Here is a 26,433-nt window from a genome sequence, read left to right as displayed (position 1 = left end):
GCATGAAGCATGTCATGGGGAATTGAGTTTTTTTGATGGACTTCTCAAACGTCACCCTCCATCCCCCAGCAGCTGCTGAGAGGGACGACAGCGAGGTCAGTCCGTCACCTGGGCTCAGACACTGACCAAACACCGGCTCTCAGGCTGAATAATGGGCTGTCACTAACCCCTGACCTCAGCTCACAGTCTAAGGTGTCCGATCGATATCGGCCCGAGCACGGCGAGCGGCTCGTCTGACGACAGACATCTTGTGGTGTTCGGCCTGATTACACTGTCTGTGTGCCCTGCTGGATCACCCACATTAAGCTTAATGAAACATTAATTCAGTCGGTATACAGTATGATCATCGCCATAATCACATGTAAACACAGTGAGGTGCAGCATCCTGCATGTTGTTCCTCAGTGCACTTGCCCGGCAGGTGCTGATGGGACATATTCCAGTGAGGTTATTTTAACAGGACCTGTTCTGGGACCTCCTGGAGTTACACAATGTGGTATTGGAGGAGGTCCGTGTGTGTTCCTGTGCGTCTGGGCTCATGTGCTGCATATGCTTGATTGCATGAATACACCCGCAGATACGAACACTTCTTGTTTGTCAAAAAGCGCAGATTCTGTGGTCGGCACATTCTGTTGTTGTAAACTGGCGTCATGGCAACCTGAGCAGCCATGTTTGGCACAGAGGGGGTTTATGAGTCAGTGTGTCGGCCCCTTGGGGTTTTACACTGACTGAATGACGGAGCCCTGCTGTGTGTGTGTGCGCGCGTGTGTGTGTTGACTGACACTAACCCCATGCTGCTGTTGCTGCTTTGACCTCTTTAACACCAGAATAGCTTTGTCAGTAATTAACCAGCTCCGTCCATGTAAAGACAGGAAGAGAATCACTTGTCTCAGTCACTCTGCAGACAGTCAGAAATATTCATCTTAAAGGGTCAGTTCACACAAATCAAGTCACTCACACTCGGATCGCCTGCTGTGTTTTATACAGTGTTCAGCTGGTAATAGTTTCCAATAATAAAATACAAATAAATGCATATTTACTTGGGTTTAAAGGGGCACACCACTGATTTTATGCTTTCAGATTTGAGCCCAAAAAGTATTTTCCCCCGTAAACTGCCATTATAAGAGACATCTGTACAACATCTGGAACTGTAAACGAGGTCAGTTATGAATTTTTCCTCCATTGAGGATTATATTTGTTTTATTCGCGTGTGATTCGTCATCATGATGTTAAGTGTATAAAAGGAGGGGGAGCGAACTGGCGTCGCCAGCAGGGGAAATGTGAATGTGCATGTGCAGCAGGACGCACAACATGGAAGCAAACCCAGATGCTAGAAAACATTTTTGTCCTCTGCACCAGACGAACAACTTTCATTCAAGTGACTGGGTGGAATCTTTGAGTCCAGTATCCTGATCCTATAATGGGTTTGAAAGGCATGAGACAGACGAGGTGCGTCTAATGAAAGGTATTATTTAGGGTGCATTATGGGAAATGTAGGCCTGACTTATACCAGAGACTAAAAATCAGGAGATCTCAGCATCTGGTGCTTCAGTTTTGACTATTCTGTCAACGGTGGAGGACTCACAGCTTTATGGAAGAAGAGCACTGAATCATGGGAAAAGCCCTTTACATGCAGCTTTTCTTTCAAGGAAATATTTCATCTGATACAAATATTAGATTACATAGCTCTTTACAAGAACTTCCTCAGAAATTTGTGTTTGTGTTTAAAATTAACATTCAAGATTTGAGAACTTATTATTTAAAATGAAAAACTTAATTACATTAAAACCATCAGTACATTTCTCAAAGTCATTTGGCATCAGTTCAGCCAGTTTCCAGTTTTTCTCACTGTGTGCTGCTGCACAAGGTACAAGAACAACAAACCTAATCTGCACACAGACAGAGATCCGCCTATACATAAAGCTTTACATAACACACTCTCTGTCTGTGTGTTCGCCTGGCACACAGTGTGTCTGCAGCTGCACTGAAGGACGATTAGTGATTGGCACAGTCAGGACCACCAGGATCCATAAGCAGAGCGTCCCGCTCCCACTCTTCCTGTCTCTGCTTCCTCTTTCTCCAGCCTTTGTTTTATTTTTTAACTACCTGAGGTGCCGTCCCACAGGCAGCAATGTGTTTCCAATCTGAGGCCATTTATTCACCTTCTCTGATTTTGTTCCCGGCAGGAAAAACCCAGAAACAGAGAACTGTCTATACTTTACAGGCTCCATTTTTCCCATCTCTGTGCTGTCAACGCCCAGTCCGACTGAGCCCCCTGGCAGGCACATTTAAATGCACTCTGTGTGTGTGTGTGTGTGTGTGTGTGTGTGTGTGTGTGTGTGTGTGTGTGTGTGTGTGTGTTTGTGACTCCATGGACAGATGTGTGTATATAATTAGCCAACTAAGTAATAATGGCTTTAAACTCCCAGCGGCAAAAAGCCCTGAATGATGGTGTATGTGGAGGGAGGGGTGAGCGGGACATCCCAACCCTGAGGGCAACGGGATGGACAGACAGACCCCATCTGGTGACATCACGTCACATGACCCAGGCTTGATTCCCCCCTTTTTGGCCCCATAGAGAGTTCCCCCTAGAGGCTGTGATCAGGAACTACGGGGTTTTTTTAAAAAGTCAGTTAGTACACATCGGTTTGTGGAGGAGTAAATAGAGGGGCTTGAAACACAAGCAGCATGAGGCCTGTGGTTTATGTGTCTTTCAGTGCAGACATTATCGCTGTGTGTGTGTGTGTGTGTGCGTGTGTGGTGTGTGTGTATGTGTGTTAAGACAGAAGCTTCATGTGTTTCTGTGGGCTCAAAGCATCTCCTCTTTTCTCCCTTTGTGGAATAACCCTGGGAAGCTGCCCCTCGCCTGACCCAACTGTGTTCATGAGGAAAACAACCAGAGGGAGGTTTATCCTCCCCCCGTTTACTTTCTCCTGCCTTCTTTTTTGTATTCATTCTTCTTCTTCCATCTCGTTTTTCCCTTTCCTTGCTCTTCTTCTTCTTGCTCATCTTTTCTCCTCTCCTATTCCTCCTTTCCTTACCTCTCCTCTCTTCTAATCATCTTGTCTTGTGTCCTTTCCTCCCTTCTGCTTTCTTCTATCTTCTTGTCTTCTACATTCCTCCTTTCTTCTCCCTCTTATGCTCTTCTTTTTTATTCTTTTCTCTTCTCCTTTCTACTGGTTCCTCTCTTCTACTAGTCTCATTTTGCTCTCTTGTCTCCCTTTATCTCTCCTCTCCTCTCCTCTTCTCTCCTCTCTACTTCTATTACCTTCTGTTCTTTTTGCTCCTTTTCTCTTTTCCACTCACTTTGCCCTTCGTCCTTGAGTTCTCCTCACCCGCACTCTTCCACTCGCCCTCTTCTCCCTCATCTTTACATCTCCTCTCCTCCCATCATTCTGTTTTCTACCCTCTTGTTCTTCACTTCCATCTCTGCTTCTCCTCTTCTTGCTCTCCTCCTCTCCTCTGGCTCAGGCTCTCTACTGTTTTCAATTGTACTTGTAACGACTATAAAACTGTCACGAACAAACTTACTAATTAGTTTTTTCTTCTCCTTCCCTGTCTTCACGTCCTCCTTCCTCTCAGGACCATAGCTGCCACCGAGGACACTGAGATGTATTTTTTCTGGGAATTTGCAGGTTTTACCAACCTTAGGGGATTAATTATTTCTTGCTGTATTTTCTGCTATTTTTATACTTACTATATATTTATATTTGACAGCTTTAATGCCAGTGAAATAACTAAAAATGGCTCACCTGAATATGTGACAGGTGTGTCAGAGGAAAGCACGACTTCAAACAGACCAAAACGCCATGAATAAATATACAGTATATACCAGCAGGAAGCAAGGCAGTGTTCTTTTTTTTCATTCGTGCCAAAAAAATAAAGAATTAAGTATTTCTTCAGCAAATTTAATTGTTGGCCACATGGAGAGGGCTTTGAAACAGCGTTTAGGCCTTCATGTTGGGAAATAAAACGGTTCGTGGTTCTGCAATTTTCCAGTAATTTCCTTCAACATTTCGTGGAAACAGCTTCGTAATCTGGCAAATAAAGACAGCGTTCTCTCAGTCAGAGTTTAGTGATTTGGGTTGTGTTTGTAAGCACTTGTTGATTGCCAGAGGAAACTTGCGGAAAATAAAATCAAAACCACTAATGGAATAGGCTGAATAAATCCAAATAATAAAATTCCTCTTTTCTTCTACTCACTCCATCTACCACCCACCATCACCAACCCCCCCCCACCCCGTCTTTGTCTGTTTCTGTCCATACTGGCTCTGTCATACCTTACCTGTGCCAGGCCAAACACACCAGATGGGGCTAAAGAAAGTAAACAACAGTGTGTGTGTGTGTGTGTGTGTGTGTGTGTGTGTGTGTGTGTGTGTGTGTGTGTGTGTGTGTGTGGGAGGGGGATGGCTGACTGAAAAGAGGGATTATCCATAGATGTGTGCTTTGTTAAGAGCTCCAGCTCCTGATTCATTGATAAGCCTCCTCTAACTGGCCGTGAGTAATTCAGCCAATCAGGGATCATTAATCCCCAGGACAAATGGATTTAGGATTAAGGTGCTTTTATTTTGTTAATGGCTCGTTATGACACATTTTCAACTGACAGTTTTAACTGCAGAACTGCTTTTTTTTTCCCCTGGTCGCTCTCTCTACCTCCTGCTATCAAACCCCTGAACCCTCGATCAGCCTCCTCCACCACCTGCTGCTCAGAACTACGCCAGAAAGAAAACACAACTATTGAAATTGCCTCGATCAGCCCAGGGAAAGCTTAATGACTCAATAAAAAGTACATAACACCAAATCCATCTAGAGAAAAAGCATGTGAATAAATCTTGCTGGTAATGAAAAAATGAAGAAATGCTGAAGATCACGAACGCTGCAGAAGGTTTTTAGCTCGGTAAATGAACGAGGGTTTCTCACGCTTCAGGCCAGTCCACAGAAGGAAGGGGGTGGCGGTGGGGGAGGTGTTGACGGGCGGACCAGAGCCGCAGCGCGGACATAGTGGAGATCAGAGAGGAGATCAGCAGGAGAAAGTCTTTGGTCAGCCTAATTTAAAGAAGAAACCAGAAGACAGCGAGAGAGTGGAAATGTCATCCCCTCCACATCTTGAGTCGGGCTGTATGTTTACGGCTCCGTGTCTCAGCAATATTTCATTTCTGCCACTCAAAAACCTCCTTATAGCTTCCATCTGGCAAACATCTGGAGCATGTGCTGGTGCTCTTGCTACTCTCACTGTGCATTTTATCATCTTTTGTAACACCTCAAGTCCATATTTTAGCCTCTTGGCTGCGAATGTTTGACGGCCCTCCAGATCAACGTCTAGTGATCTAATCAGAAATGGATGGCCGAGAAAAGAAATGCATCTAAGACGAGAATAAAGAACAGTCAGCTGCTACAAAATACAGTTTATATGCATGCAGACAGGAATCCAGGTTGTTTCCAGGCTCATCACTAAGAAGGGGCATTTTTAATGATTCATGAACAATCAGAAAAAACAAAAATGGCAGCCGTGGGAAATCAGATGCCTGTCTAACAAGTTTCCTCTGTGTACTGGCGGTGTTACTTCCAATCATAAATTAGTTTTGCTACTTTTTAAATCCTTGTTGTTTAATTATTTTAATTATTTAATCACTTCTCTTGTTATATTTGGTTTTATTTTCCGTAGGTTTTTAGACTTTCGCCTCCATCCCAAAATAAAGGAGGCGAGAGGAATTTTGTTTGTGGTTTTCAAACTTTTCAAATTATGTTTTCAAATTCAAGAACAGCTTGTCTTTCCAAACAAAAAATAAAAAAATAAATAAAATTTCCCTGTTTCTCTGGATAATCCCCAGAAGTGTCAACAGTGTTTACAGGATAGGTTGATGCCTGGAGTAAACACTGTCCCAGCTCCAGTCACAATCTGAATGTATCTGAATATAAATATCCAGCTCTGAACAGGGTCGTCGTCACTTTCACAAACTTTTTTTCCTCCATCTTTGTCGCACAAAGGTATTAGTTATAAATTCTCCTTGATCCCGACTAATCTCGGTTGTTACTCCTGGGTCAGGTTTGATTGACAGCCACCGACACTCGCAAGGTTAAAGCTAAACATTTAAGGCTTAGGACAGACAGGGGAGGACAAAGCAGGCTATCCCACAGTGCTTCTGGCTGAGGACATGATACCGTGGAGCCGGTTGACCCCTGGTAGTCATAATATCAGCCAGCAGCTCTGGAACTGAGGCTAAAGGAAGCCACGCTGTGCCTGCCTGGAGCCAACGTGCTCAGCTGGTGCTGGGGGGGGGGGGGGGGGGGGGGGAGTGGGAGAGAAAACAAGAGCTTTGGTTTCTCGTTTGACCAGACTATAATTAGAGAGAGAAAAAGATTAGAATATGGCTGACGATGCCACAAGACACCCACACACACCCTGCTATCATGCGCGCACACACACACACACACACACACACACATCCGCTCAGTTGTGGCCCCTGCAAACCCAGTAGGACGGCCACTAATCCTGCAGCACATTTACAATCTGTGTAATGACAACTTGATACCCCCAGCAGGCCGCGGCCAGCACACACCTCTCTTTATGCTGCTCATGCCTCCCGAAGCCCCAACATGTACATGTCAGCGGCAGCAGCTGCGTCTAGACCCGTCCCTCCCTGCCACACCTGGCCTTAGATCAGCTGACTGGTATTCCCATTCTCTCGGGCGTGGAGCAGGAGGAGGTGTAATATCCGATCCGTAGCCAGTGAAGCCCGGTGAAACCCACCCACCCCCACCCCCCTCCGACGGTCCTCACTGTGTCAATGAACAGAGGTGAAGTATTGAAGACATCCGCAGTATGTCAGTATGTCAATGATACTGAACTGCGGGCCATTAGCAGCTACAGAGACACAACCATCCAGCCGTCCAGGCTTAATCTGTCTCCGCTAAAAGCCTCAGAAATGCAACCTTATACGGCGCCTATGGGAATATGTGTTTCCAATCACTCTCCCCAGGAATGAATACCTGGCATATCTCGTCGCCGCACTCCTTTCCCCCCTTTTCTCCTGTCCGCTCGGTTTACAGTAAACAGCGGGCGGAAGATCTCGGGGCTGTTTCAAGGCGATGCTTGAGAACAGACCTCATTTTCCCAGACTCAGAGATTCCACAAGGGGCTCCTACATCAAGCTGTCATGTTGGGCTAATGAAAATCTCATTCTACTGAGGGATCCTCTTAAAGCTGCTAAAGGCACATGCTAACCAGGGGATTAGCCCTGTAACGCTAGGGGACTTTAATTTCAGCACCAGTATAAGTCATCACTATGGCGCACTAACATTGATATATGGCTTAGGACGGACTAGCGTGTGTCGTAAGAGGTTTCTGTTGCAGGGGGGATTCGGTTTAGTCTCACAAGAGGGTTCGGGATGATTGAGACTGACATGATGAGATCCTGTAAACAAAACCAGAAGAGCCGTAGCCTGAATGTGTCTTTCATAGTCCGGCCCCAGTTTGCGCTGCACATATGGGAAATTTTCCTTCAGCTGTGGCCTCGCTAAGATACCCTGAGTATCACGTGTTGTCATCAGGATCTGGAGTACTCGTATCTCTGTGGAGAACGCGTCTTCAAGGAACAAAATGGCGAGAGTGTCCCCAAACAAATCAATGAGTAACTGTCTGCACACTTAAACAGCTGCTGCCGATGTGCCCCTGAGCAACGCGCAGCTTCAGGGTTTCTGAATGTTAAGTGTGTTCAAACCGCAGGAGGCTGCTGCAGAGAGAGTGCGTGCATGCTCAGCATGTTTTCACTGGATAAATAAATCATTAGAAAGGTCAAGATCGCCGATCACATGCTCTCGCACGATGCCATTGTGGGAATTATCCTTGCATGTAGAACAATCACCTGACACGATCATAGATTAATCATGTTAGTATTATTGCTGACACACACAGAAACTGTCCCCCACTGTGGTTTATGAACACATATGATTCCAGTCATGTAAGCACAAGTGGTAACAAGCTTCTGATGCACTTTCCTTCCTCATAAAACACCAATTTTTAGCAGTTTTGAAACCTTACATCTGCATTTCCCAGGGTCAGTATCTGGAATAGTGTGAAACCACTGGTAGGAATGTGTATTCCCCCCACAGCGCTATTAAAGGTCCCATATTGTACAAAGGTAGATTTCCATGTCTTATTATAAAGCAGGTCTAGGTTTTATATTAATACTGTGAAAGTATCAAAGTAGTCACCACCCTCAGCCATGCTCTAAGCCCCGCCCACCTGGACCCACCACCCAACCTTGCAGGATTTGGTTTCTCTGAGTGTTTACCTGAAATCTGCTCTATTTTTATTGGATCACTCAGAAAACAGTCAGCCAATCAGAGGAGAGCCTCAGAGCCTCCTCTCTTCTGATTGGCTCACTGACCTGTTGTTACTAGAGCTCCAGAGAGAAGCCTGATAGAGGAGATACATAGAAACTACACAGAGATGATAAAACCACAAATATATCTTCTTATGGATCAACACTTCACATAAAACACAGGAAAGGTGTAAAATATGGACCTTTAAAGGTCAAACACTCAAACAGGTATCTTTTGAAAATCATGAAAAAAGGACTTAAGATTTGACTGAGACTCATTAAAGACTTGGGCTGAGACAACACACCAACGCATATTCAATGCTCTTCTGCACAGCTCTCACGTCTCTGGATTTATTCACATCTCCCTCTTTTCTCTCTCTCCTCTTCCAGGTTTTATCGGGGTGACTACCACATCGACGTCTGCATCAACGACTATCTCGATGTCTACTGTCCACACTACACAGGCCCGGTGTCCGACGAGCGGGCCGAGCGCTACATCCTCTACATGGTGAACTACGATGGCTACAGCTCCTGCGACCACACTGCTAAGGGCTTCAAACGCTGGGAGTGCAACAGGCCTCTGTCGCCGAACGGACCGCTCAAGTTCTCGGAGAAGTTCCAGCTCTTCACTCCCTTCTCCTTAGGCTTCGAGTTTCGCCCCGGCAGAGAGTATTATTATATCTGTGAGTACGCACCGACCTCAATGTGCTATTTACAGCATTTGTTCCACTTTTTTGATTCCAATCGAAATGTGCTGAGTATGACTTTGACTGTGTGGTCAGATTTGTATTCTTATTACTTTTTCTTGATCAGATTTTTTTCTGACTCAAATCGAAATATATTTATTATTTTGTAAAGTTCTTGTATAGCTGCTTGTGTTTATATAATGTTTATCTCTTGGTAACTTTTTTTGTGTTAAATGAAAAAAGAAAACTTTCGTAGAACTTTTTTACATTTCTCAAAGTAAGGTACATAAAAAAGTGTCATTTTGTTATCAGTACTGAAACTCAGGTATTGTATCAGGACTAGTAAGAGACATTCACAGCAAAAACAAGCTCTATAAGACCCACATCAGAAGATCGATATCAGTTTCATCCTGGAATCTGGCAAAAAGACAGCAGCAATGTTTGGGTTTTGTTTTGCAAGTCCTTGAAAAAAAAAAAAGGCCAAGCCAAAACACAAGCCAGAGGGAGCAAAACATCTCTGCTGTCGAGGTCTCGTCTGAAGCATCTTTTGTTGCTGACTGGCTGAGCTCAGCTTTCTCCTCCTCGTGAGAAGACTTGGGAAAACAAGCAGCTGGGAAGTCATGTTTTCATAAGCGAAGTCAATGCCCTGAAGGTGCAGAGGAGAGGGACTAAATGAGATACAGTGAGCTCCATGGTAGATTTTTAGGAATTTAGCTGACACTCGTGGTCAGGGGAGCTTCATGGGTATTAACAGGAACAGGAACAGGAATAATAAGGAGTGCAAGTGTCAGTGGAAAGACAGAACTATTTTGGCTTTACAACAAAGTACAATATTTAGTTTTTCCTTTATGCAGTTTTTCAGCCTCCAGACCCAGAGCAGGTGTTTCAGAAAATTTACTTTAAAGAAAATATGCAGTTTGGCTCATCTGACCAGATTGAAAGGATGTTTTTGTTCTGTTGAACTGCAAATCAGATATATGATATCTTTTGGCTGCTCACTGATTTGACCCTTTGAACAATGATTTCACCTGTAATGTAGCTTTAAAGGTCCCATATAGTATAAAGGCAGATTTCCATGACTTTTCTGATTATAAAGCAGGTCTAGGTTCTATATTAATACTGTGAAAGTATCAAAGCCTCAGTCCACAGAGAAATGCACACAGCCTGTATTCAGAAACTGAGCCTTAAAACCAGCCGTCAGGACTTCTGTAACTTTATGATGTCACAACAAAGCAGTCACCGCGCTCAGCCATGCCCCAAGCCCCGCCCACTCTGACGCACCATCCAACCTTGCAGGATTTGGTTTATTGTATATTTTTGGTTGATCACTCTGAAAACAGTCAGCCAATCAGAAGAGAGAATCAGAGCTTCAGAGAGAAACCTGAGAGAGGAGAGGTAAAACTACATTAGGATGGTATTTGGTTCTTAAAACCACAAATATATCTTCTTATGGGTCAACACTAGAATAAAACAAAAGTGCAAAATATGGGACCTTTAAAGTTACAAAACAAAACAATTTATCATTGACTTGATTTTTTTCCTGCGTCCTCCCTGCAAGTTTCATACACATTTCCCCAAAATCCACTTTGTGGCTTTGAAAACTCCACTAAAAGCTGAAATGAAGATCTGTAATGATACAGGGAGGATCACAATGAACGTTTTCTATTATTTTTTCCTTACATGTCCTCCAACGCTTTTGTGTTTGCCTCACTGATCTTGGACTGTCTGACAAATGAGCATCTGGAATCACAAGATCATCAAAGTTGTCCTCATATAACCTGTATTTTTGTTGCAGTATTTTGTGTCCTGATGTATTACCCTTCACTACATGTTTCTGTTGGACCTCTGCGTTCGTTGGCTAGTCTACTGGACTCTGTTGCTTAAAATGTGACTGTTTAGGGAAATTGTGGTCTATTGTTGGCCCTGCCAGAGAATTACTGATGTTGTTGCAATCCTTTGGATGTTGATAAGAAAAATCATACATTGCCTAATTCTGCTTCATTTGCTGAGTTGGCTCTGGTTGATGTGAAACTCAGTGAAGATGATGTTCTTGCAGACTAGGATGATGATTGATCATCAAGAGAGAGAGAGAAAGGCAGAGAGACAGCCCATATGGCTCTGAGCAGTTTCAGGCCATATGGACTATCTCTCGCTGACTCAGATTCATGACTCATCCATCAGATCGTTGTTCACCAAAGACACTTTTTTTCCTCCTCTGAGGACATGGGATCTGAGCACGGTATGAAATAACAACAGACAAAGACACCTCAGGGAACATACCACGATCTTGTTGTCAGAGCATTTAACATAATCCCAATATTTGTCCTCATTGTATGGAGGTGTGTAGTTGGAAAGAAGAACTGCTTCAGGAAGTGTTTATCACTAAATTCCAATGGGAAAGTTTCCTTTAAATGAAATACTTCATGTTCCTCAGTCCTCAACATTGAAGTCACCTGGATAATGCAACAGTACTATAAGTTTATCTTGTGGATATTAGTTTTTATTATTTCATTTTCATTTTTGAGAAGTCGTAATTTTCTGTCAGTTTTTATGATGAATAGCTCTAAATACAGCAATACCCATGAGCCTCAGCTGCTGTTGCTGTGGAGAAGAAGCTTTAATCGAAAAAAACAATGCAACACATCTGTTGAATACATTTAAAACTGTCTCAGAATCTTAAAGTGAGAGTTTTGGCCATTCGACAGGAAGCAGAACAAGCTAAAACTACAACATTGACATATTATCTCCTTAAATGATCATATGAAGTATATTATATATAGTATATATCATAGAATTTACTGTTAGAACTCATTTAGAGTTCACCTGGAAAAACCTCTGCTTTGGTATCCACCAAGTCCTCGAGGAATTATATAGTTATGCACACGTATTCACTTTAGCTAGTCGCTACCTTTGCCTGATTTTTGCTGCTAGGCTGGTAGTGTACAGTAGGTTTATTAAAGCTTTTCACTGAAACAGCTTCCTTTTCCAACTGGAAACTAGGTTGATCAGAGTAAACGAAAAAAAAAAGCTATGGACTGAAAAAGCAAAACAATACAAAACAATTAGCCAAAAGAAGCTAAAGTACTCTAGAGACCTGAGGCCAACTGCAGAGTTCATTAAACTCTGTAGGTTCCTCATTACTGTATGACCCCATTCACATTACACACAGTCATTTAATCCATTGTTAATAAAGAAATGTTGATTAGTGCAGCTTTAAGCTGCTCAGTCTTTTACCAGGTTTCTACACAGTGTAAGCCTTAGCTTTAGCTCACTGTTAGCAGTGCACCAACAGAATTTAGGCTTGGTGACTGAATGTTTTGGACCAAAAAAGTTTTTATGTCTCCATACTTGAACTAATGACTCTATTTTTCTAACTCACAGAACAAGATATTTTATAAAGCAGCTGCTTGACTCTTGTATTAGAGTTTGATGTCCATCCAAGCCTCGAGGCGCTCCAACTGTCTTAACACTTAAGATTGTCTGTGCAGAAAACAGGACTATTACTTTCCAAGCCTGCCATGTCAGTTTTCTTTCATTTGGAATCTTGAAATGCGATGCAGTAAGAAAAATGTCTTGCTGTACTACAGGAAAAACATATTTTTCCAGATGGATCTTTGTTTTTCTTCCCATCAGCATCATCCAGATCCAGAAATTCTGGCTGCACTACAGTAAACTACTGTATGTTTTATCAGCTGCTGGTATCAGTGTCAAATTGCATGTTAGCAGTGTCTTGCTCTAGCAAAGCCTGACAATAGCTGATAGTTAATACCTGTGTTGTACATATAATATGGTTTGGGAATCTGTTAAGTGGCAATGTAAATGACACAGAAAGGGGGTTCATGTCTGCTTGTCTCAGTGTAGACAGACACTCCTTTGTCCTCCTTCGTGGTGATTGTCATTTGCCCCAGGCAGGGGGGGAATAGGAGGCGGGGCCACGTCAAATAGATGACACCTGCAGTTGGCTACAGGCCTGCCCGCCTGGCAGACAGACAGACACCCGAGGGAAAGCCTGGTGTGGGATCAGTATTGCGGCCGGTCCTATAAGGTCAAAGGTCACCAAGATGACGACGAGGTCTGCGCTGCAAGCTTCTCATGGCCTCAGAGGGCGGCATGTTTTTCTAATAGAGCCGCAGTGGAGCGGGGGAAGCCTGATCCTAATCTCAGGGGATAGAAATCCAATTTTCAGAGGAGACAGTTGAGAGTCTGGCTCTCCCCGTGTGAGAGGGATGACTGTCTCCCTGTAAAGCCCTCGCGCTTCAAACGCCTGGGTCCCGCTTCATACAGCCAGTGCAGATCTACATCGATAATGACATGAACCCCGCCAGCACAGTGCCCCGACAGTTTCCCTTTAGCTTCTTGCAGCTGAAGCAAAGACAAAGGGCTTTGTTCCCCAAGATAAACCGATCATCACAAGAAAAACACCTGATCCTACAGTAGGTTATTTATACCAGAATCTGTCTAATTCACCTCACAGCTACACTAAAGCCAGGCCTTACACGCCATCCCAGCCTGTTCAGTGACATGTGTTGCTGGTGCTGGATGCATGATCACGGGTCCAGCGGCACATGACTTGAACGTGTATAGTGTGTCTTGAGCGTGTGACCGGGAGGTTCACCATCACGATGAGGCAGCGTCAAGATGACCTGACTAACGCTCTGAGTCTAGGGTTGCAGGCAGAGCTGGAGTTACAGTCACAGCGAAGCTCGGCTGTGTTGCTCCAGGACAGGAAAGCCAGACTCTGACCTCAGTGGCAGACACGAGAGAGAGGAAGAGAGACAGTCGGATAATTGTGTGTGTGTTGGGATCTGTGAAGGGCTGCTGGTAGAGGGAGAGAGAAAAAGAGAGGGTGAGGAAGTGAGAAAGAAGGAAGAAAAGATCCTGCAACAGATGCAACTTTAACATTTTAGTAAGAAACAAGGCGATGTTGTGGAGGGTAAAGGATCATCTTCAGGTTTAATATGCATCATGACCAGTAATCCCAAATAACTACAGTGTTTAATGACCATACAAAAAATGAAAAAAAAATCAAACAAACAAATGAAAGCAGATAATTTGAAAGAGATAATACATGACAAGTTCTGCTGATATATGAGACCTGCAGGGTGCATTATAGGCTACTGCTTACCAAAGGAAAACAGGAAGCGGCTGTGTTTTATTTCTCCAGAGGCTGAAGCAGTTTTATACTTTTAATTTCACCTTTTACGATCTAAAAAAAAAAAAAAAAAAAAACAACTGCAGCTACTGTTACTGCCAGTTCATGACTGTAGATCTGTTTTTGAGGCTGCTTCTTTTTCCTCCCTACTTGTGATTGACCAATAAATTCGTCTACTGCACCTACTGGCATCCGTACATCCGGCAATCCACTGATTTTTCTCCAAACTTCCAGAGATGACGCCTCTACTTGGTCTAAAGAAATAGATTCGATGTCAACTGAGAGTCAGCATATCATCTGCAATTCATTGTGGTATCGTCAGCTTGTTTTGGGTGTTAGTAGTAGTAAGTTATACATGACAAATAATGAGAACAGCCTGTTTGTCATAGTGGCTGATAACTGTGATTTCAATATTTTGCCATCTAACACATGTAGTCACTTTAAACCGTGTTTGTTTCAGCAAGGAATTAACAGAGGGGCTTCTGAGCGACGTCATCAGTGAGGCAGTGTGCGGGCAGGGGACAGAATATAACCCAAAATAACTGACAGCTTACAAGGAAAAGTTGTTTTTGTGCCTAGAACTGCAAAAATGACAAAAAGTAATAAGTGGAAAATGTTCCTTACCCCAATAAGGAAATCTGGCTGTTAGCTCAGAGAGCAGAGTTAGCTGTTAGCTGTTAGCCGATGGACAGATTTTATGAAGGCGGTGGTTGGTTTCACACTGAAACTGCAAGAATAAACAACGGTTTTAAGGTCAGACAGCTTCACACTGTTGCTGTTTGATGAATGAGGCTACTGCTAAGGCTCTGTGTTTGACATGCGTTTAGGGTTTCACTTTGGGAATGGGTGACAGCTGATGGCTTTGGATGGAAAATGTGTCACGTTGTTATGCTTATAATTTTCCCGAGAGAAAAAATTTAAACATGCGCACAGTCTCTTTTCATGACCCTGTGTGGCTGCATCAATAACACTGATTGAATCCTGTATTGACACAGTTTGTAGGGAGTGAAGCTCAGACATGTAGCACATCTGGCATTTATCCAGTCGTATATTCTGAGGAAATATACATGCTGATGCACATGCTAACTTAACGAACGTAGTAACGGGAATGAGTGCACTAGTGCTCTTAACTTGTGCAGCAACCAAAGCTAATGCTAACATTTATCTGTGCTGCTGTCAGTTGATATTTTTGTGCACATGCGGGTCATTTCTTTCTACTTGAGGAGCTAACCATGTGTATAAACTCATCAGAATTACCATGGGAATATTTAGCACGTTAGCTGCCAGGGTTGACAGTTGTGTTGCAAAAGTGTGTGTCACGTGCAAATTCACGGGTAATTTCACAGGTTTCATGCAAGCTGCTTTTTATTCTCCCCCCGAATGCTGCACTGCTTCCTCAGTTGCTTGTAAACAGGAAATGTTATGTGAAGCATATGCATCATTGCTATGGTTACCTGCCGTTTTATGCATGTTTGCTCACTGATTTAGTGGCTGGTAATAAAAAGTAAAATAAAAAAAATGATAGTAACCATTCTGAAATAGTCATAAAAAGAAATCTGGACAACCATCTGGATTAGTGCTGATTTTTTTTGCTACTTACCCATTTGATCAATAAATCATCAGGGGATCATTTGATAACCAGAGTGCTAGTTAGGTGCAGCCATAACCCCAATAATGTCACAAGACTCATCAGATGTTCTACATGGGAGCTCTAGACAATAGCTTCTTTCTTTTTCCAGTAATATTTCCTGATATCGCCATCCCTGAAGACATTCATGCAAGACTGCAGAAGTAGACGTTTTAATGGAGGCAAAAAAAAAGGAGTTAGAGAGAGATAACGACAGCCGAGGAAACAGAGACAGAAGGAGCATGAGAGGCAAAGAGAGAGAGAGAGATAAAGAAAGAGTTTTGGCCAGTGGAGTTCAGAGGCAGGAACTGAGACAGTGAGTTCTCCCCGTCTGTTCCCGCCACCGTAAGGGTGTGAGGTAAGTTACTCGATACCCGCTGACACAGACAGAAGCAGCATGATTGACACCGTGTCTCTCTCGTTTATTTCCTCCCTCTGCTGCTTCGCTTTCAATATTCCTCTCATGGCGGAGTTTTAAAGACGATTTTTATCTCCTCTCGCAGCCGCACGGCATCTGATAAAGTGCCTTTTGAAATAAGAGCCTGAGTCATGTGCGACAGTGGAAACACTGACATGGTTTACTTTTATCCGGAATTCACCGCCGGGCCTGCATCCATCACACGGAGTGTCTGGCTGAAAGGATTGAGGAGTGTCTGTGGACAAACAACGGACACGTCTGTGCACAGATGCACATACTATGGAAAACCACAACCACATACGTGCATGCATGCATACCCAACTCCAAACACACTCAAGGGTGTATGTGTGTGTGTGTTTGTGTGTGTTTGTGTGTAGAGAAGGCAGCAGAAATGTCAGAGTATCAATGCACATGAGGAAAAAGGTTAGAAAAATATAACTGTGGGACGAAGACGAAATATTCTTGACAAAAGTGAAGACAGAAGTTGAAGTCATTCGTCACAGCTGGAGACACCCTCAGCACTCTATTAGCGACTTGGTCCCCAGCACTTCTTGAAAACTAATTAGTTTTGTTAGCTCTGCAAAACAATCAAAAAAAAAAGTTTTTTTTTTTAATCTTTGCCTTTCACAATCAGGAAACAGAGGAAATGAGATTTTGTAGGTGAGCATAACAGCGTGCCACACATCTGCAGAAATGACTGCCTGTGGCCAAATTAGTAATGGAAATATGAGGGTGACATTGAGTTATTTCATATCAGGAAACATGAAGCAGAAATGCTTCCACATCAGGATGAGAGTGAAGTTCAGATGGCGAGATAAAGCTTTTCAGACTGTGTTTGGAGGAGGAGACAGTGGAATACCTCTGATGAAGAAACAATCGACCTTGTCGTTTTGTTCGTCTCTGCTGCTGAGCTGATGTTTATGAATGAAGGTAGATTTCACAGAGTCAAGAGGTCTGTGCTCAAGTGAATGTGAATTGAGAATGTTGAGTGGGTTTGCAGAACCAGGACCAGGAAACTCGGTGTAATACAACAGGATAGTTTCGTCTTTTGAGATGCAGCTCAGGCTTTGACCATGACTTGGCCCGGAGACAGCATGTAGTGTGTGTGTGTGCTTTCAAGACTTTCATTACATACAGAACACACTGGAGTTAAACAGCAGTTCAGCATCATCAGACCTCTTGAAGTTGTCACATTAGGCCAGAGAAAGCAAAGAAGTGTTTTTTTGGGGGGTTTTTTTGAGGTGAAAGGTCCCAGATGCTGCGTCAGTCGTCTTCTGTGATACACTGCATGGGATAAAGACATGTATTTTATTGAGCCTGACACACATGTTTGTTACCAGGAGCCCTCACCTGTGATGATGGCCTGGGGGCCATCATCACAGGGCTGATGTTGCGTAACATGAAGCCGGCATTAGATATGATCAGCCGATTATTATAAACAATCTAATGTCACATCGCAGGGCGTGGATCTAAACAATCACAAGTGCAACATGCCGGCTTTCTACACTTTGTTGTTCCAGGCAGCTCATACTGTTCAGCTGGAAAGACCCCCCCCCGTGTGTTCTCACTGGAACAGAGAGAGATAAGACTCTCTCTAAGGGTCTGCGCCGGAATTCTTGACATTTGTAGAAAGAATTGGAAGCAGAGAATGAAATCGTTAGAGAATTTAATATTTACGTTCTCCTCGGGAATGACTTAACTTTTACTCAGTGGTGTAGGTCTGGTTAGTGAGTGGGTTGGGTAAACACTTGGTATCGGATTGGATACATTGTTCTGTTTGTATTTTTTTTTTTTATATTGAAAATACTTTATAAATAGACCTTGATCAAAACCAATCTAATGTCATACTGAATCAACAGGACTTTGATGATTTTGAATTTGTCAGTGGATTACAACAACATCAAGTGAAATGGTGTCCAGGCTGGGAGATCCTGGACACATAATCATGTACATGTCATGCATAACCAAAACACAGCAATAGTTCATCTCTAGAAATATCAGTGTATTTTTTACAGGACCCATTTTTTCATTTATCAGAAGAAGCCAAACCTCCTTAAATATTAAATGTTGTCTAAACACAAGCGTCTGTACAAGAATCTTCCCAAAATTTAATTGATCAAATTTCAATTCAAACCGGGAGCTATGTGGGGCAGCCTGATGGATGAATGGTTAGGATGGATACCACACGGGCTCAAACAACCTGAGCAGTGAGTCCCTAGCTCGACTCCTGGCCGTCCATACTCTCTCCCTGCATTTCCCATCTGTCTCTATTAAACAGGAGCTATTACATAAAGGAATAAGTAAACAAGGTAAACAACAAATCTGACCATACATGTGGTATCACCAAGAAAGTACTGAGGTCTGATGCCCAGGCCAACATCTTGACAATGGTGGTGAATAAGGAAGGATTTCTTAAACCAGAAACCAGAGTCCTATGGTTATAGGACTACATTCTGCCAGCTCTAACAGCTTAATACATATATACTTAAGAATATATACTTAAACATAACCAGCTATTGTCATTTAACAGTAGGCAAACTGAAGGTGCTACCTGCCAAGGATTAGGGCTAAAAAGTATAAAAATCTAATTTTTATACCAGATTTTCTTTATTGAAACTGATAATGTGCAGTGAAGAATGTTTCATTTTTATAATGTACCAAAGCTATTTTCTTTATATCGCATGCATTTGAAGCAAAATGTTGAAGTGCAGCAAAACTGTTTTGATTCCAACGATGGTGAAATCATCATGATCTCATTGTTGAGCATGAAAACAGTGCCAGTCATTCCAGCCTCTAATCACGCAGCCCGAGATTAGATCACGTGAAGCATTTTCAAATGGAAAAATGTAGGTAACGTGTTGAACGTGTTCTCTCGTTCCACAGCCTCCATCACTGACGACAAGGGAAGACGGAGCTGCCTTCGACTCAAAGTCTTCGTCAGGCCACAAAGTGAGTCACAGATTGTTGTGTCTACTCTGCCGGGTTTTTCCATGCTGTTGTGCACCAGCTTGTGATCAGGGTGCTCGGCGGGTTGACGTTGGATTTGTCTGATCTTCCCATCTCTCTCCCCACTTTGTTTCTCAAAGACAATTGTGTGAAAAACACCGGGAGCGTGCAGGAAGGGGTCGATTTTGAGGACAACAATCACAACTCCCTAGAACCCAGAGGTTGGTGGGAATATACAGTACATAATGTGTGTGTGTGTGTGTGTGTGTGGGTGTGTGTTAGAGATTAAAATGTCCCACAACTGCTACGTCTGCTGATAATTCTCTTTTCTTTTCATTTCCTTTAGAATTTTCTTTCACTTTGTACGTCATGACTTTTTAAAGAGTCTAATCTAATGAGGCTTTGAGTGAAAAAAATTAAAAAAGAAAGTAGCTAAGTTAAAAGTTTACAAAGAAGAATCAGCACACGGACCAAATCAGCTGGACTTTTAATTGTGCTGTTGATGCAGTATGGCTTTTATTATGCAAAAACCGTATATCTATAATATTACTTTCTATAAACTCTAATGGAAGCGTACTGACTGCTGCTAACTGGAGCCCAGTCTCAACACTAATTGGCCCATGTATTAGCCATATATGGGCCAGAGCTTCCTTGTGTTTGGCCGTGAACACGAGACCGTGGCTTTGTCCTTACCACCTGATTAACCCGATAATCCTTCTGTCACTACTGTGTGTCAACATTTTCATTTCCGTGTCTATGTGGGCTTTGTCTTTGTCGACAGTTCTTGCTCAGCTGCATTAACACACTAGAGGGCCCTGGGGCAGAAATTTGCTCTGGGCCCCTATGGACCCCCTGTTTTGGAATAAATTGGTCGAAGGAATGGTTTGACATTTTGGGAAAATAATCTCCTTCACTTTTGTGCAGAGACTCTGCTGAGTCTGCCCATCACACATGAAGCTACAGCCAGGAGACAGTTAGCCTCTCCACCTACCAGCACCTCTAAAGCTCTCTAATTTACTTCAAACTGAATCCTATTTAGCACCGTTTGAATTCTGACACAGGCCTCTGGGTTTGGATGCATTACCAGACTAAGTGGAGCGGCTGTGTTAGAGCTAATACTTGGTGTTGTGTTGCTCTTTAAGGTGCTTTTCATTTCAGTTCATACTCTGCTTTAGGGGGTGCATATTCCCAACCAAAGCAGTTATTCAATTTACCATGAAACAACTGACACATGATTAATATGAGGGTGTGGGGCCTGGGGCCAGTCGCAGGCTTCTCCTGGTTGGTAATGCAGCCCTGTTGTACATGTCTGTGCTCATTTATCCCCGTGCATGACGAACAGTGTCTGATTTCCTCAGTGTTTCAGCTCAGAGAAAACCAAACCATCGCTTCTGTTAACGATGATCATTTCCATCTTTCTCCCCCCCCTCAGACGGCATCAGTCACGAGTCTCCAGAACCGTCTCGAAGGGATGTGAATTCTGTCGGCCGGTGCCAGACTTCAGTCGTCCTGCTCAGCTCCGCCCTCATACTCCTGGCTGCCATCTTGTCTTTATAGCGCCTAGTGTGAGGAATCTCTTGCAGGAATGGACTGTCCTGATTGGACCACAGGCCTGCCCTACCCTACAACCCCTCCCCTGAAGGAGCACTTTTTAAAAAAAACAAAAAAAAAAAAACACTGACAATCTCTCTCAGAGAGAAGAGAGAGGAAGGGACTTCGACGCCGAAGCCTTTGATGTTTTTTGTTTTTTTTTTGACTTTGGAAAATGCCAACTAGTGTGATTCTTGACTTTCCGGTGGGTGCTGATGGTCGAGCCCCCACCCCGAGGTGAAAGAGTCTCTTTACCTGTTCGCCTCGCTGCTGTTCACAGTATGCAGATGTTACACATTTATTTGTGTTTGAGCGAAGCACGCATACATGCTTTTAAACATATACACACATTTGAACGCAAACTACACAATCAGTACACTCTTTAGCTTGAATGGCAAAGAAGCACAGCAGGATCCCTCTGAAGTTTACAGACTCTTAACATCGTTGTGTTCAGGAACATCACGTAAACACCCCCGACATGTAACATGATTAAATCTCACGTCCAAGTGGAAAAAGGTTTCAAAGAAGATCTGGGAGCAACACATCACATAGCGGGCCAACGGAAGGGAAAACAAGGGGGATGTTGTTGCTAGGAGACTGTTGCTGAGGGCAAGTGGAGTTACAGGACAGGCCTTTGATGACTTAACCTTCCTCTCAGGTTAAAAAGGATGCATCGTCTCAGACTGTGGAGGACCCTTGTTGAGAGTAAAGAAAAAAAGAAAAGAAAGAAAGAAAATTTTAAAGAAGCACTCATCTTTTAGTGTTTGGATAGAGGCGAGTTAATGATTGAATAATGTATTTGTTTTTTTGTTTTTTTAATAAATCACGTAATTCAATTGTAGCAGACAACACGAGTGTACAGTAAAATATTTGAGCGAAGCATTAGAAGTCAATATGGTATTTTGCCAGGCAAAATGTATTTTCCTATTTATTGTGAAGTCCTCGTGCTTTTATTCTGTTCTGGTTTAGTCTGTAAGTACAGTAGAAAGGCAATAAAAAACAAAGTACACTTCCCATTCAAGTTAGTTCATATTACTCACAGTTCAGTTGAAACAATCATATATGATACAAAAACACTGCGTACAGTTTATGTATCTGTTTGGATCGATTGCTGATGACGTTTTTTTTAATTATCCAGGAAGAAAAAAAAAAAAGTCTGATGTGCTATCAGGGTGTAGAAATCATAGAATATTTGTGTCTCGAATTTTTGTCATTAACGAATGTCACAATTGTAGTTTTACTATTACACTATTGCTTTTGTGAATCACTGTCATAACACAACTATTGTATATAGAGGCAAATTTCCTACAAAAGTTCAGGGATGCGTCCATGCTTAACATGAGGTAAGAAATGATTTTAGTCTTTTTTTTTTTTTTTTTTCTGATGGAGGGGGGTTTACTCCTCCTCGAATAAAGCAGCACAAGTTTTCTGTGGCTAAAGATGTTTCTGAGAGACAGTGACTGAGTTACAGAGCAGGTGGTAGCGGTGTGTGTGTGTGGGTCTGGGGTTGCATTCTTTGATGTTGTGTAAAGTGCCGTCTGTACAGAAAATACACCAGGGGCACCCTCGCGCCGGTTATTTCTGGAATGAAAAATCGACCACCAGGCGAGATGGAATAAACAGAGCGAGGTGTCCTGTTCTCTCCAGGCCAAACTGAAACTCTACCACCAGTGGACCTGAGAGGGGGGGAAAGGAGTGAGATGTGAAGCTTCGTAGTGCTCCTGCTGAGATCAATACTCCTGTTCTTCTTCTGCTTTGTTTTATTATTTTTTTTTTAAAACAGATACGTGCAGTAAACATATCCTATCCACACGTCAGCTTCAGCAGCACTGTTACCTTCACGTGCGCTCACTGCCAAACGAAAACCACAGCCCTGCTAGATTTACAGAGCCCCTGCAGTACCTGCTCATCTGGTACAGTGCAAAGGAGTATGGGGCCACTTTAGGGGGAAAAATAAGATCAGACTGAGATTAAAATAATCATTTTAATATAAAAGCCATAATGAGAAGAGTCATAATGATGAGAATAAAGTCAGAATTTTGAAAAGTAGGTCATATTAGAAGGATAAAGTTGAACTTTAGAGAATAAAATAAGGCTATTATGAGAGTAAATCAGAAGTTTAGAAGAAAAAGCTTTATGGGAGTAAATTCATCATTTTACAACAATGATAATAATAATAATAATAATGATAATAATAATAATGACAACACAAGAATAAAATTGTAATTTTAGAAAAAATCAAAATATAATAAGTATAAAGTCACATTATTATTAAAGTCAAATTGTAATTTTATTCATAATATATGAGAAACAGTTACTATTATAAGAATAAAATGTAATTTTCTTAGCAAGCATCAGATTTTTATTTCCCTTGACAGTGGCCCTAACACTCTGTGAGACTGCTTGGTGTCAGCGAGGTCAAGCCCAAACTGTTGAACATATGATGTCATAATGATGTCATTAGGGTCATTTTTTTCCCAAACTTTAGAAAATTACTTTTTAAGAAATGGAAGTTACTGAGTTAAATTGGTGCAGTGCCCCTTTAAATAAATACTTCACCCTCTCAGTTTGCAAATGACAGAATTCTGTTGATATTTATGTTTATTTGAAAGTTGCAGCATTAATACAATACTCTCCAAGTCATTTCTTGGATTCGTGAATTCTTTTGAACTACTGAATTTTACAAGATAATCTCACACTGTTTGATTTCTGTCTGTTTCACACACAAAAACCTAAAGAACATTCTCATATCTCAGAATGAAATCTATTAAAATGTCATTAAATATCAGCTGAGCGTGCGACATAACATTACAATATGTGAAAGTCATCCCGTAAATTTCTCAGTTAAAGACCAGTGAATGGAAGTGAATAAGTACATTCAGTATGTTGATGATCAGGGAATCATTTTTAATTTGAGGGCACTAATTACTTTTCCTCCTGACACCTTTCAGCCTCCACATACGTAGTTTGGTCGACAATTAAAGTCCACTGTCACTGAACTCTTTGCCTCTAGCCATGCCACAATGAGAAAAACCAATCAGTTAGTTTTGTGGATACTGTGTATCCAACAATTAGCCTGTTGTAACATACAGTGTTAGATACTTTCTCTTTTTTTCACACCTCTTTTAAAGGGCGATTTAACTGACACATTAATGTTCTTAGCAAGAAAAAAAAGTCAATGTTTGTAATAAAAAAAAATGCTTTATTTCATTTTATATGTCTTTTATATGAAATAGAAAAAAAACAGGATCAACATTGTACATGTGTTTGTGCAAACATGGCACATATCAAACATGCAGTGTGGTCGCGTTACAATCATGAATCAAAGGGCCTGAAGAAAGAACAGATGGATCTCCAAGAACCTGAAAACATCCGTTTTCTCTCCCTTTTTTTTTTTTTTTTTTTTAAGGAAAAAATAAACTGCTTTTGTTCATGGTAATGTTGCATCCAAAGTGTCTTCAAGGTGCAGTATGATCTTTGTTTCCATTTGTGGTCTCTCGCTAATCTTCACCTCCGGCTGTTGCGGTTGAGGTTGCTGTGACGATGTTTGCGGGATCCGGGAGATGCGATTGACTTTTTCTTGGTGTAGATGCTCGATGTGTTCGTTTGTGGCGGCAGGAGAAAGTCTGTTTTTTCCCACATCAAATTTTGATGTTTCATGTTTTTTCGAACAAACTGTGCTACAAGGAGGGCGGTGTACTGTGCTCTGAGGACTTCTTCTTCACCTGATTTTGGTACCATGTAGCCTGAAGCTAACACCACTGTGTCCCTGGCTTGCAGCGTCTGTTCTCCATCCTCTGTATTTAAAAAGAAAAAAAAAAAAAGGATGTGTGCTTTTGTCAGTGCATCTAGCATTGGGAATGTTTTGTTACTTTAGCCACAACTGTGTGTTTTTTTTTTTTTTTCCCAAACATGACATGGATGTGCCACAAAACTGCACATTTCTTTTAGCATTGTAGTAACTGTACCTTGTGCCTATATGAGCGCCATCCTCTCCTGTACTCATCTAAACTGTTCTAATGTCTGTTTCCTGCTCAGCCCCTCACTAGACTTTTCTACAAAAAGGCCATTTCTTTGTAAATACACGTGTTGGAGCAGCTATGACTAACTAAAACAAACAACAAAAAAAGATTTAATAAATATTCCTTTGTCGTTGTAATTGTCGTGTCTGGTTTTGTTTTATTAATAGTTATGTAAATGAGTGACAGTTTGTGAAACGGAACGAACGTCAGAAAGGCGCGAAGGCTGCGTCGGGGGCAGCTCGAGCGCGAGCGCTTGGATGTTTGTCTTGGTTGTCACTCGATGCATAATCACACAGGCTGAGTCCGGGCGAAGTGGGTGAACAGCTGTTTCTCTATAATCTGGAGGTAATTCACAGGCTGAAAAAACAAAAACAGAAACAGCTTCAATTAATCTTGCGGGAATGTGCAGCGCTTCGGGGAGCTCTGCCAAGAAAACTCCGTCTCACACGCTCTCCTGCTCCTCGCTCCACTCTGCCTCTCCTGCTGTCTGCTTCAATTTCTCACTTTTTGTCTTTCCCAGTCTTTGTCTCCGTAACCCCCCCCCCGTCTCTCCAGTGACTTTGCCAACCTGATGCAACAACGTTGAGTCGTCATACTGTAGCATTTCAGCAGCGTTGTCACGAACGCGCTGGGAAATTTTTGCAGGAAAAGGTCAAGAACACAGTGTTTTTTGGTCAAATGTAACAACCTGCTTCATCAACGGTAACAAAAGTGCAGCTGAGGCAAGGTCTGAAGCAAAGTGGAAAATCGAGATTTCTGCCTTTGATGAGCCGTGAACTCTGAAGTGGTGGATGAAATCTTCTCCACTCCAAAAGGGAAACTCGAGCGATTTAATACTGCTCTTCCATCAAGTTAGCGGAGTCACATAAGACAGATTAAAAACTAAAATGCTTTAAATCTAAGCAGCAGATGCTGAAACATCCAAACTTTTATCCCCTCGAAAAAAAAAAGATCAAGCTCCAAAACATGTGTCCTTCATTTTCCATAACGCAACCTGATAGCGTTGTTCATTACACCCGCACATTCCCGTGTCTTTTCTCCGCACCTTCGGTTTGAAATTGTACTCTGGTAAAAGTAAAGAGCAATAAACAAGAATCTACTCTAGTGTCAAAAGTAAAATGAGTCATAGTGAAGTTTCACTGTCAGGTGGGTAAACGTCAGGAGGGCACGTTAGAGCGTTGTCCATTCAAGGCAAATTTTCCTTGCTGCCTCCGGGTGGCGTGCCGTCAGGGCGAGTAAGGCAAGCAGCGGGGGCGGAGCCTGACATGCTCGCTGCCAGACATGCACCTGGAGGCCCCAGCTCCTTCCCCCACGAGTCGCCTCCCAGCTCCGCCTTTGGAAAGCAGTGCTTCCCCTGTTAAAGCAAAAATTAGACATTATTTAGAACGATACGAAGTGGAAGCCAATATCTCTCCTCGCAACTGACCTCAGAACAGCATTCTGTCCCATAACGGATCCGATACCTGTTTGCATTCATCATGTAATTTACACTCGTGGCAGCAGCAGGCTGTCATCTCTGGAAGCTAGCTTGACTTCCAGCTGTTGTATCTGTAGTTTCTATCATTTTTGAAGGACGTGACTGTGTCCCATTGACAAAGGCTGGTGCATGTCAAGTGGAGTGCTTGTCCTGGACTCATCTTCCACTGTTCTGAGATCAGTTATGATACTGC

The 26,433-nt window shown here is 42.5% G+C and overlaps 1 protein-coding gene across 1 annotated transcript in view; it reads left to right on the top strand.

Moving 5' to 3' along the window:
- Nucleotides 1–24,900, top strand: part of LOC111650140 (ephrin-A5b-like) — an 81,465-nt gene extending 56,565 nt beyond the window's left edge. Inside the window, exons 2-5 of the mRNA XM_023399951.2 lie at nt 8,713–9,005; nt 19,089–19,154; nt 19,292–19,372; nt 20,584–24,900. Of these exons, the coding sequence (XP_023255719.1) occupies nt 8,713–9,005; nt 19,089–19,154; nt 19,292–19,372; nt 20,584–20,708 (565 nt within the window). The 3' untranslated portion in view covers nt 20,709–24,900. The remainder of the gene's footprint in view (nt 1–8,712; nt 9,006–19,088; nt 19,155–19,291; nt 19,373–20,583) is intronic.
- Nucleotides 24,901–26,433: the final 1,533 nt, after the last annotated feature.

Source organism: Seriola lalandi, unplaced genomic scaffold (assembly GCF_002814215.2).
Source record: "Seriola lalandi dorsalis isolate HSWRI2012SDOR001 ecotype SW California unplaced genomic scaffold, Sedor1 jcf7180002052129, whole genome shotgun sequence".
In the NCBI taxonomy this organism is placed as follows: Eukaryota; Metazoa; Chordata; class Actinopteri; order Carangiformes; family Carangidae; genus Seriola; species Seriola lalandi.
Note: the sequence above shows the minus strand (reverse complement) of the source record. Positions and strands in the feature narration are given on the sequence as shown.